Source organism: Armigeres subalbatus, chromosome 2, assembly GCF_024139115.2.
Source record: "Armigeres subalbatus isolate Guangzhou_Male chromosome 2, GZ_Asu_2, whole genome shotgun sequence".
NCBI classification, from domain to species: domain Eukaryota; kingdom Metazoa; phylum Arthropoda; class Insecta; order Diptera; family Culicidae; genus Armigeres; species Armigeres subalbatus.
Genome location: NC_085140.1, coordinates 386,587,486 through 386,600,631, shown reverse-complemented (window position 1 = coordinate 386,600,631; position 13,146 = coordinate 386,587,486). Strand labels below are relative to the sequence as shown.

At 38.5% G+C, this 13,146-nt stretch overlaps 1 protein-coding gene across 2 annotated transcripts; it reads left to right on the top strand.

Moving 5' to 3' along the window:
• Nucleotides 1-9: 9 nt before the first annotated feature.
• LOC134213172 (zinc finger protein 558-like) lies at nt 10-3,285 on the top strand. Of its 2 annotated transcripts, none has more exons than XM_062691856.1 (3): nt 10-218; nt 439-628; nt 724-3,285. In XM_062691856.1, exons 2-3 carry the CDS (start codon nt 494-496, stop codon nt 1,993-1,995), a joined length of 1,407 nt encoding a protein of 468 aa, XP_062547840.1. In that variant the 5' UTR covers nt 10-218; nt 439-493; the 3' UTR covers nt 1,996-3,285. The 2 variants fall into 2 exon arrangements, with proteins under 2 accessions (XP_062547840.1, XP_062547839.1); XM_062691855.1 differs by lacking the exon at nt 10-218 and adding an exon at nt 279-390 and having other exon boundaries at nt 500-628.
• Nucleotides 3,286-13,146: the final 9,861 nt, after the last annotated feature.

The window sequence follows — 13,146 nt, the reverse complement described above, 5'->3', positions numbered from 1 at the left end:
CTGTCAGTGGCCTCGACTGGGTTCGGTTTGGTGTTGTGTGTTTATCCAAGCGACAGCCTAAGCTGAACTGTGTAGATCGTTGTAGTGTTGGTCGACAAGACCCTCGGTCGTATAATTTACAATTTGATTAATTTAATTATCATTTAACTGGAAATCAATAGTTTTTCTCGATGTAAGCCAAGAGAATTGCTAAGCTGCAGTATTAAATGTCCCAGAAGGTGAGTGAATGTTTCCGTTCGGGTAGCAACTGTTGGAACCTTGGCACTGTTGGGTGCTGTGAATGCAAACCATCATATATTATAATCAGTGGGATAATTAATCACTTTATTCATGTTATTCATACCAAAGAAGGGAGAGAAACCATTAATAATGACTTGGCTGGATTTGCTGGTATTCATTTTTTCTTTCTCGTTTTTTACTTTATTCTGCTCGTTTCAGTCTGGCGTCGAATACAATAATAATAAATTATAATTAATTGAATTTTTGATACAAAATGGAGGCACGCTGCAGATTGTGTTTCGGGGAGTGCTCGGAGATGGAACGTATATTTCCGGACAATGAGGACGAAGATGATGTAGATTGGGAATCTCAGGTGGCAATAAAAATCTTCAAATGTACCTCGCTACAGGTAATACACATCTTACTACATTAGAAGCATTGGAGAAGCATGGCGAATTGTTGGAAGTGTGACCCACTTATTAAACTTATTTATTTATTTTCCAGTTGCCAGTTGATGATGATGATTTAACTGCACAAATTTGCAAACCTTGTATGACAAAGTTGGATGAATTTTTCCAATTCCGTGTAACATGCCGAAAAAACAACCTACAGTATTGCAAGCAGAAACAGAATGTGTCAGCGTTGGTAAAAACAGATGAAATCATAATCGAAGACGGTACGAACGAAGAGCAAGATAATGAGGATTTAAATTTGGATAAATTAGATGAAACTCTGCTCCGAGCATTGGAAGGCAAAGATGTATCGATGGATGGTTCAACTTTTGATCATACTTTTGGTAGTGAGGTGAAACCAGAAGATTTGCTCAAAATAAGTATGGGATTTAATCAAGATCAGTCCATGATAACTGAGGAGCCTGTTAGTTCCAGTTCGGTAAGATGCAATGGATGTGGAGAGGAATTTTCTACAGATTTCGAATTGAACCAGCACATTCAATTCTGTGTATCCCAACCAAAGGCTGAGGGATTCAACTTGCAAATATCCAATGTAGTTGGTCGAGTCGATCTTAGTTGTTATATTTGTAACAAAATGTTTTCGACCATGCAAGAACTCAAATACCACGAATCGACGCATTCCAATACTAACTCTATGAAATGCAATTTCTGTCTTCAAACATTCACCTGCTCACGTACTCTCAAGTTCCATATGGATCAGCATAAAGTGAAAAATACTCTACCGGATGGTCGATTCAAGTGCGACCTGTGCGATGCGACTTTCAAGCTGTATGGAAACTTGATCATCCATCGTAGAAGTCACACAGGTGAGCGACCATATGCGTGCAATATCTGCGGCAGAGCGTTCTCTACTTCCAGTAACATGAAAACGCATATGAACGTTGTACATTCGCAAGATCGCCCGTACAAGTGTCAACAGTGTTATAAAAGTTTCAACTCAGAGCCTCGGCTTCGGTCTCACCTGGAAACACATTCATATGCTCTGGCGGGAGTTGCAATGGGAAGCAGCTCTAGCGAGTCTGCAGGTCCTGCTGGTGGAGGAGAACTGTCCAGCACGTGTAAGATATGTAACAAAACCTTCAGTCATCCGTCGTATTTGACTATTCACTATCGAGTGCATACCGGCGAACGGCCATACCAGTGCAAGTTTTGTTCCAGTGCGTTTGCGACCAGCGGCAACCTGAAGGTGCACATGAGAATCCATGCCACACAGAAAGTACGGCCATATAAATGCAACATGTGCACCAAGTCTTTCCTTCATGCCAGCAATCTGTCAGTACATAAGAAAACTCAACACTATTAAGAATAAAGTAGCTTGGTTGAACAGTTTACTATAAACAAATAGGAAAATAATTGCTTTGTTGCATTATTGTTAGCGGATTGATTATTAAACCGTTTCAGTGAAGTTTAGGCTTTAATTTATCAATTTAGTATGTTTATTTTTTTTAAATTTTTATATTTAACCTTAACTTATTTTAGATTATATCAAGAAAAGTATATTGTACAGTACTACATATTGCCTCATTCGGTAGATAATATTCAAGAATGTCGAAATTATTGGGTAGGAGCAACTCGATACTTTACGTCCCGAGTAATAATTGATACTGTCGCTAACTAGCTGTTTTATAAAAGTGTAAAGCAATACCAATTATTATGAAAAGTAACCGCAGGTCATTCACATACTACACAAAACATCAGATTTCTGCTAACCGGTCTTACTTTATTTGTTGAATATAAGTGGAAACATATATTCCAAATTTAGAATTTATAGCAGAGGTCCTGAGGGAATATTGAAGTTAAGTTATGGGAATGGAATGCATATTTATGAATATGAATAATGGAAACCATCTCCTTATCAATGTTGTTGTTGATTTTCCTTATTTGCTTTTTATATATCACGAGAAAGGAACCTACGCTGTTAAAAATTGTATGGAATGGTTGAATAAGTGTCCACTAACAAGAATTATTCTTTACGTTTAAATTAGCTTCGAAATAATTTATGAAAAATTTGTATAGAGTTTTTTTTATTTTCGAGAATAAAAAAGTGTTTAAGAAAAATTATAAATACTACTTTAAGGAAGATATGATGTTTAAATCTACTTTCATTCAATCCATTTGTTTTTAACATTTTTATATTATATAAATTTTAGAATTTTGACATTTTTTTCCTTGTGAAAATTAGATTTTTGAACATTGCCATCAAGATACTCTTTATCAAGTAATAATACCAGTAGCATGAATATGCTCTAAAGCAATGAACGATAAAATGCTTCAAAAAGGTTACCTATAACATTCAGTTTTACATATGTGTTCGACTTGCGGTTAGCGGCAGTATTGATTTGCTTTTGCTTATAATGGGTTAAACTAGGTTGACTTCAGGTCTTTGTATTATAGCTTCCAAGATTATAAGACCTTAATTTGAGATTTTGTAGGTTCAGCGTTAATTTGTTAACGTCTCATTCATATTCAAACATGCAGGATGAATCTAAATATTAGCTATTGAATATAAGCGTATTTTTTTTGTTAGAATGGAACTTCTCATTACAACCGAACAATAAAAATAAAATAAAATAAAGTACTTACATACATATAATTCACTCGTATTTCATTTATTCAAAAGAGCAGTAGCATTGAATACTTGCAAAACTTTTTATTTTAAAAGTACACCAGGTATCTAACTTCATCGAAATAGCGATTGGATTGATTCGGAGGAACAAAAACCATGCTTGTTGCAAGTTCCATGAGTTTTTTTCTTTTTTAAGCACGGATGTCGGTGACATTTTTGTGTTTTTGTAGCATACGTATCTAACATAACTGCAAACATATGTTTATATGAGGTCCTTAAGTTTTGCAATCAATTAATTTATTTGCTTGAGCTAATGAAGCTAACCCGATGACTTTTGTGCCCAGGGAAGTCGAGAAAATTTCCGATGAAACGAGATTATGTTGCATTTTTTCGATACTTAGTTTAAGCAAGTTGATAATGATATGATGATATGGAAATGCTAATATCATCTTCCAAACTTAGACGTACATGTTTGTGATAGAATTAGAGGCGAAAGTGTATAATTGATAGTTCCGTTAGGATACGGCAGGCATGAAGAATGTTTTTATAGGAGTCGATTTGAAAGCGAGCGAAGCGCAATATTTGCAATGGTATATATCGCACGACCTTCCTTCTGCCAAACTCCCGTATGAAGGGGGAGGGAAGAATATTAGTGTGGAAGTAATACACTCAAATCATTATTTAGTGTACTAACCCTGGTGGGGGCATCCATCAATTCGGCTGTTGTTGATCGTCGGTACAGCAGCAGTGCCTTTCTCTGCTTTGTTCTCTCCGAGGCAGCTCAGTAAGTTGCAACGAGACGGACACATGGAGAAAACAGAACTGTGCAATAAAAAACCTATTCGATTAGATGCTGATGTCATATTATAAATTTAGAGACAGTACTCGTCGATAGAAAACCCTTCCGCACGCGATGGTATATGAGCAAATCAAACCACCTTCTTTTTGCCAGTGGAGATATATCAGCTTCCACACTGATATTCTTCTCTCCCCCTTCATCCGGGAGTTTGGCAGAAGGAAGGTCATGCGGGGGGATATATGCCATCACAAATATTGCCCTCCGCTCGCTCGACGAGCTGCTGCTGGAAATATGCTCGACAGGACAGAAAGTGTGGAAAAACGGGCATCGAGCGGCTACCTTCTACCAAAGCTGTGGTACCATCAACGAGCTTGGGAACCTGCTTCATAGTGCTGGGCAAGTTGCGCCAACGCGTGATTGGATGGCAGCCAATCAACGCAAGTATGTGCAAGCTGAGAATAAAAGGCCGTTTCTTCAACAGCATTATCAACGTGCACTGGCCACACAAAGGGAGACCCGACGACGAGAAACGACGTTCTATACACAGCTGGAGCCAGACATACGATAGATGCCCACTGCGGGACGTCAAAATCGTAATCGGCGATATGAAAAGTAGACAGAGAGGAAATGTATAGACCGGTTTTCGGACCGGATAGTCTACGTACCGTAACGAGCGACAACGGCCAACGAAGCATCAACTTTGCAGCCTCCCGCGGAATGGTAGTCCGAAGCACTTTTCTCCCCGGCAAGAATATCCACAAGGCCACATGGTAATCAACTAATCAAGAAACGAAAAACCAAATTGACCACGATCTAACCTACGATTTTTCTCCGATATCACGAACGTACGCACTTACCGCAGTGCGAATATTGAATCCGATCACCATTCACCATATTGTTGCAGTATTTATGTCTGCGCTCAAAACTCTCGACGGTGTACAACACGCGTCGGAGTCGTCCACCGCGGCTAAACATTGTGAAACGTTCTACTCTGCTCTTCAAGCAACGGCTTTAGCGCCACCTTCTTATCAGAAGGACCGTTTCTCTGTCTAAGCCCGGTATGAGACCACCCAAAGTTATCGATAGAATCCAAACTAAACAAATTGGCACACACAATCAGGACAAACTAAGTGGAAACTAAGGCAAAAAGAGTAATAAAAAACTTAATTCACCGAGTGGTGACACTGCCTTTCTCGCATTTAACCAAGACACCAACCTTAAATGGCGCTTACATAGTTCGTTTCCATTTTCTTAATAACTTTTAAACGCAATGGTCGATCGTTATCGAATTCAATAGTGATCAACTAGGGTTTGTCCCTCGTCGAATGCAACATGTTGCGAGAAAATCAGTTAAGAATTAGTATATGAAAAAGTGACTAATGTTTTTCGGTTTTCATGTGCACACACACATACACAGACACACACAGACATTTGTTCAGTCTGTCTGTTCAGAGTCGATTGATATATAACATCATGGGTCTCCGAGACTTCTATAAAAAGTTCGATTTTGAAGTGAAATGATAGCCTTTCGGTACAACTTTGTTGTACGAGAAAGGCAAAAAAGAAATGGAAGTCAACCAGAACTGAGCGGCAGAAAACGTCTAAGCTAAATACTCATCAATCTTTAAATCAAATAAATTTCAAAACAATCAATCAAATAAAAAAAAACAGGCAAACAGACGAAACAGCTTGAAAATTTTTCTGAAAAATCCATCGCTCAACTCATCTACCACCATCTGGCGAGCATGTGGTGTTTCGTATGACATCGTCACCAGAAGGCGCTGGAGTGAAATGTCAAACCCGAAGGATTACGACACTAGCGGCTCTAGTTGTGAATTGCGTAATCATTCAATTTCAAATTGATCGTTGAAATCATGGTCGATGGTATTTGCTCTAGTATTACGTCTGTTTGTCTGTGCTAAAACTTTACAAACTCTAAAATAAATCGAAACGAACTTTTCAAATCAATAAGAATTTAGAAAGTTCTTTGAATAGGACCTTTTTCCAAAGCAAATCAATGTTTTTAATGTTTATTGTGACATTCATTTGCACCTAAACCTTTACTGGTGACGTCACGCATTTGACTGGCTCATTAACTAGATTTACAATTTTCGGATTTGATCAGAAGATTGTTGGTACACGTGTCAATCTGACGTTAGCTTCGCTGGCTCGCGTGTAGGCTGATACAGGGTAGAGGCGTTCCTGAGGTTGGTGGAGAGTGAGCGAATTGGCGTTGCGTTACTCTTAAGCCCCAAACGCAATATAACGGAACGGCGACGGAAATGGCAAATTTGACAGAAAATATATGGGCCTTTCGTTCGTCGATCGCCAAAAAGTGGATCATGGATCGACAAATCTCGAACGCAAGCGCTTGCTGAATTTGGGTTCTGGAATTTCCATCGCATGCCCACTACTTTCCTAGCCGGAACAATCTTCGTCTAGGCGTAGTGAAGCGTAGCCGGCACAACCTTCGACTACCGTGCGCGTGGAAAGCACGTGACCCAATCCTAGAAAGACCGCCCACGTTGGATGGGCTTCACGAGGCCACATTTTACTAACAAACATTAAAATTTTCTACTAAAGAGGCTTACCTGAATAGTCACAATTGTTTCAATAGAGGTTATTATTTCCTGGCCAAACTATCCGAACTCTCCAAATTATGCAAACTAAAATTTGAATTAAATTATTATTGCAGACATATAAAATACACGCGAACTTACTTCAAATAAAATATAATCTATGAATTATTGAAGTTTTTCTTTTTTAACTAATTTTATTTGCTAATTATCTTCTTCTTCTTATTGGCATTACATCCCCACACTGGGACAGAGCCGCCTCGCAGCTTAGTGTTCATTAAGCACTTCCACAGTTATTCACATAAATGCATTCATAAATCATGAGGCCAACACGATGATACTTTTATGCCCAGGGAAGTCGAGACGATTTCCATTCCGAAAATTGCCTAGACCGGCACCGGGAATCGAGGTTGAAATACGTATCTGTCAAGGTACAATTAAGTGGTGGAATTAAATGGGATTGGTCGTTCGCCGTACATTAGGTATTGCAGAAATGCCGCGAATATAACGTGGCCACACATCATCTATTTGTCGACTTCAAAGCCGCATATGATACAATCGATCGGGAGCGATTGGACTACGGCAGCTAATGCACGAAAACGGATTTCCGGATAAACTGATACCGTTGATCAAGGCGACGATGGATCGGGTGATGTGCGTAGTTCGAGTTTCAGGGGCATTCTCGAGTTCCTTCGAAACGCCCAGAGGGTTACGGCAAGGTTATGGTCTTTCGTGCCTGCTATTCAACATCGCTTTGGAGGGAGTAATACGAAGGGCAGGGATCGACACGAGTGGTACAATTTTCACGACGTCCGTTCAGCTATTTGGTTTCGCCGACGAGATTGATATTATGGCACATAACTTTGAGAAGATGGAGGATTGGACTAGTCATCAACACGTCGAAGACGAAGTACATGATAGGAAGAGGCTCCAGAGAGGACAACTTAAGCCACCCACCACGAGTTTGTATTGGTGGTGACAAAATCGAGGTGGTTGAAGAATTCGTGTACTTGGGCTCACTGGTGACCTGCGATAACGATACCAGCAGAGAGATTCGAAGACGCATCATGGTAGGAAATCGTATGTACCTTGGACTCCGCAAGACGTTCCGATTGGTGCTGCTTACCATCTATGGTGGGGTGCAGACGGCGGACGGTACGTGGAGGAGGCGAATGAACCACGAGTTGCATAAGCTGTTGGGAGAACCATTCATCGTTCATACCGCGAAAATCGGAAGGCTGCAGTGGGCCGGACACGTAGCCAGAATGTCGGACAGAAATCCGGTTAAAATGGTTCTAGACAACGATCCGACGGGAACAAGAAGGCGAGATGCACAGCGAGAAAGGTGGATCTATCTAGTGGAGGGCTATTTGAGGACCCTCCGTGATTGGCGGCGTGCAGCCATGGACCGAGCTAAATGGAGAGGATTTTTATGCACTGTCCAAGCCACTCCGGCCTTAGTCTGATGATAAATAAATATTATCAACACTTCCTTTCCCTCCAAAGTAACGGTGAAGATGGGTGTGGCCAGGAGTAGTAATCCTCATGCTTTTGTGATTTTTGTCCTAGGTTGTAATCAAGGACCACACCCATCTTAATTTCTGATAGCAATATGAATTAAAATTTCAAAAGAAAAACATGAGTATCACTGGTGTCCTGTCTACGAAGTACACCGTAACTATGTTAACGTCTCTAAGTTGCTTATAATGAGGTTGCTGGCCGTTTATAGTTGCTTTTAATGGAATTGGTTTTGAAACTGTGGAAGTTTATTTGAAACACATTTAGCAAAAGGAATTGCTCAACAGCAAGACTATCGGCTCTGTCAAGTGTTATACATGGCTGAGCCTATCAAATTAATATATTGATAAGAAAAATACCACAACTGTTATTTTATATCCGAGTCGAAAACCCTAATTTGCCGACATTACAATGAAATCCAGTGTAATCTGATCAAGCATGGGTGCGTCTTTCCTCAATCAAGAAACAACGCAATGTTTTTGTTACTGGTAGCAATAAATGCTCTGCTTGTCTTTCTACCCGTCTTTAATAGCCATATTCAGTGCAATCTTTGCAAAGAATCTAATAATTAGTGAGATACCGACACTTCGTCGTCGTAAGTTTATGGAGGCTTTACCTGCTCTCTGACAGTCATTCACTACCGATTTGGTATACCGACACGCGCCATCAGCGTAGGTCCAAACCAATGACGGCACAGTTCGTTATCTATGGGGTATTGTTACTTATTATTCTTATCCACAATCTAATCTGACAAAATAAAATAGCGATGTCTAAATGAAACAACAGCTGATTTCGGAAAGAACGCCACTCATGCTTAACCTTTGGGGACCTCATGCACCGCTGTGAAAAATAAAACACAATAAAAAAACACGCTTGCACAAAGCGTTGTATCCGTAGATCAAATGTAGGTAAAACATTTTTTTTATGGAACTCCATATTCATATTCAAAACTCGATTAACTTAAAATCTGGTCGCAAAAATCCAACGAGGTCACGTTAAAAAAATACTCAATTGTTGAATTGGATTTCAGTTTGGTAATTTTTTTTTGAACCGGTGGCCCGAGAGATGATTCTGGAAGATTTGAACATATTCCAACTTGCGTCAAATGTTGGTCATAGTCTTCAATGGCCATTTAAAGGTTTGACCAGATTTGGCTAGATGTAACTTCTGCAGAGGGACATCTTAGTGATATCGTGACCATATGGGTAGCTTCCAACGATGAAGACCTTTTCCCACTGACTACTTCCCACTAAATTGCTTCAAATTTCTCCAAATCGGGAGATATCGGCCTATTCGTCAGCTGAGGCTGTAGAAGAGTAGAAAAGTCACACGGGATGTTGCTTAACTAAAAAATGGTTGAATAAAATGGTTATAACATTCTAGTGCAGGGTAATGTTTCTAACATCTACATTTTTCATGTGCTTAATTCAAATGATAAACCATTGAACAATGTTATTTTTTTTCACTGTGAATAGAATACATGAGTGGTGAAACTAATAAATTATCATCGTATTGATACTGAATCGCTTTCAAGAAAATAAGTTTTCATGTCTTACAACGAGCCATCCTTTTTTGGTACTGGGCACTTTTTGGCTCATTGCCCACGTAGCGTTCTTTCAAGGCTGCGTGCGCGCGGCGAAGAGAAGAGATATCAATTTCCACGCTAAAGCTAAAGCTTTTTTTTCATACGGAAGTTGGCATATGGAAGGTAGTGCGATTTTTATCGTTACAATAAATTGCCCTCCGCTCATTTTTAAATCCATTTCTATATAAATTTCTTCATGTCTGTCATATCCTACCGGAAATATCAAATCTGTAATTTCGCCTCTAATTCCATCATGAAAATGTATATCTGGAAGGAAATGTACATTGGAAGATGATATTAGCATTTCCATATCATTGTAAAGGGGTACTCCTTAGCCTCGCGGTAAGACGCGTGGCTACAAAGCAAGACTATGCTAAGAGTGGCTGGATTCGATTTCCAATGCCGGTCTATGCAATTTTCGGTTAGGAAATTGTCTCGACTTCCCTGATCATAAAGTATCATTGTGTTAGCCTCATGATATACGAATGCAAAAATGGTAATTGGCTTAGAATTCTCGCAGTTAATAACTGTAGAAGTATTTAACACTAAGCTACGAGGCGGCTATTGCCCATTAGGGGATGTAATGTCAACAAAGAAGAAGAATATAATTGTAAAATGTGTTTAACTTCACGTAGAAGAAACACTCATTTTATTATCAAAAGTCATACTTTTTGTTAAAAAATGTCCATATTTTTTTATGATATTTTATTATTGCCTCCTCAAATTAATTATTTTTACCAAAAAAAATCGAGGGGAGGAGACATAATTATGCTCATTCTCGTATGTGGTGAGGCGTTTTGAATAATGTGACAATTGTCGACCTTTGCAAATGTTCGGCTGACAATGTCCATGTCATCCGCCAAACAAATAAATTGAAAACCGTACCTTGGCTGTTACACCCGGCTCTCCACATGACACCTTCTAGCGCAATGTTGAACCATCTCACCTCGTCTTAGTCCCCGGCACGATTCGAACGAACTGGAGTGTTCGCCCGAAATCTTCACACAGTTTTGCACACCATCAACCGTTGCTTTGTTGCTTCTCCATTCGTCTTAGGACAAGTAAAGACATTCCAAAAACAATGTTCTTATTATTATACATTGTTTGGTGGTGAAGTGATTTCTCTACACGCACAGCTGAAAGTATGCTCTTTTGGGCAGAAATACACTCTTTTGCGGGAGAATGGGACTACCCACAAAAGGAGTAAAATTTGATGCATAAAAAGAATAAGTTTTACACACTTTTCCTGTTTTTATGCATAAATGTTAATCATTTGTGAATAAAAGATAGTCATAATTGTGCATAATATTTATTCCTTTTTGTGTGTAGTCCCATTCTCCCACGAAAGAGCGTACTTTGAAGTCATAATTGAATACTTTATAGTCAAAAGAGCATACTTCAAAGTCTTTTGTGTGTAAACTTTTTTAACAGTGTATTACTCTTCAAATCCCGTCTTGTTTTTTGATAACCATGGTCGTGAAAGCATCTTATTGACTCTTCCTACACATTAAACATATGCATTTTATAGAATGCACGATTGTTAAATCACCTCTATTTTTGTTCATGATTTGAAATTGAAATTGTACCTAGAAAAAGGAGATTATGAAACTTTTGTCTGTCTTCTACATACATATTAGATTCGATGATGGACATTTGTTTAAATACCTGAATGTTAAAATGCAGTTCTACAAAACTTATTAAAATATGGAGCAGTAAAATTCATTATGATAGTTAACAGTAGTCTGCAACCTAAAAAACCGCAATGTTCGAGGAAAATTCCGCAATACTGATATGAAGCTGATAAATGCCATACTGACTAAACTTTTTTTTCTTGCTTCAATATTCCGTAACACAACATATTTATAACGAGGCTCCTCTGTACTGGTGGTCATTGGTCATAAATCATTATGCTTCTTATCTTACATAGGCCTGTTTTGGAATATTACAATCTACACTCTATTACAATCCTGTTTATCTTCTTCATATCTAAATGTTTTTATTTCTCGAAAAAAGTTGTCGCTGCCTTTGCATTAATTAGAATTTTCTCGTTCATGACTGAAGCGAAGAAAGCACCCACCTCAACATTCCAAAACACACTGTTTAAAGCTACACCGTGGGAAAATTGTTTGTCGCTAACGAAGTTTTCAAATCTTTTACCTTTACTAATACTATTCTTTTAATTTTGAGTTTTACGTACAATTGCTTCAAACACATAATCTTTTTTGATCATGGCAATATTATCTCTAAAGCTTGTTTCGTGAATTACTACTATTCCATTTTAATCCACATTTACGGATGCGTATTAGAACCTCAACAATAAGGCCATCTTCAATGTACTTGGTATATTGTAATTTTTACGTTGATTCTACGTCTGAAGTGATTTTTATGTTGGTCCTTAATAGATACTGCGTAAACCGAAGCATAAACTACATTCCACCTGTTACTTGCCCAGCTACTATATGGCAGCATTTCTATGTCTGCCTTTGTAGAAATATACACATAGTGAGAAAATATTAGCCATGTTTACTTTTTAGTCAAAACTCCATTGTTCGCAAATCGAATAAAACTATATTACCTGTGATATTACTGTGGATACCAGAGGCGCATCCACGTTCCAAGTCGTGGATAGGACAAATAGGAAAAATTACTATTCAGGAAACAGTTCTGGTGTTGAGCAATTGCATATTTTACATATATACCATTCTACATATGAAAAATATGGGCTTCCGAACAGAATTCTGACAAAATTTGTAAATTTTTTATCGATTTCCACAGCAAATATTACTTTTTCAATTAGCATGATTGTACATTTCGTAGTTGCTCTTTTATTCAAAACGATAGTCAACGTACGATAAGGAGAGATAAATTAATTCGACTATCTTGGTTCAAGAAGGATTGTATTATACGAGAAATAGCCATGGATAGCGACTAAAAGTTTCAGTTTAAGTTGCTACTTCAAGACATAAAGACGAAAATCATGTTCCTACTGCACAATCACTGAAAATTGGTTAGAAAACTGCCCATAAAGATGGAGAAACGTTCATGATTTCGTGAACTAACAAGTTCATGGTCTCGGGAACAACACGTTTTCTGGAGCGGTGTATTGTTGCATATTTGAAGCAAACACAATGCAGTAGGCCTGGCCGCTTTGACGTTTATGGCATACCACTGGTATGATGTAAGCCCAATATTGACAAAAAATATTGGGCGTCATCTAACTTTGTACTGTTTCCGTAACGCTGGTTAGATCACTTTTACGTAGTGTGTTACGGTGTAAGGTCTACCAAAAAGAGCCCTGGCTTAATCCAATTTATAAGCTTTGCAATAAGTTGTTGTAATTAAGGATTCATCGTATTTAGTCTTCCCTACCAACAGCAGTCTTTGAAGAAAACATTAACTTTACCCTGCTG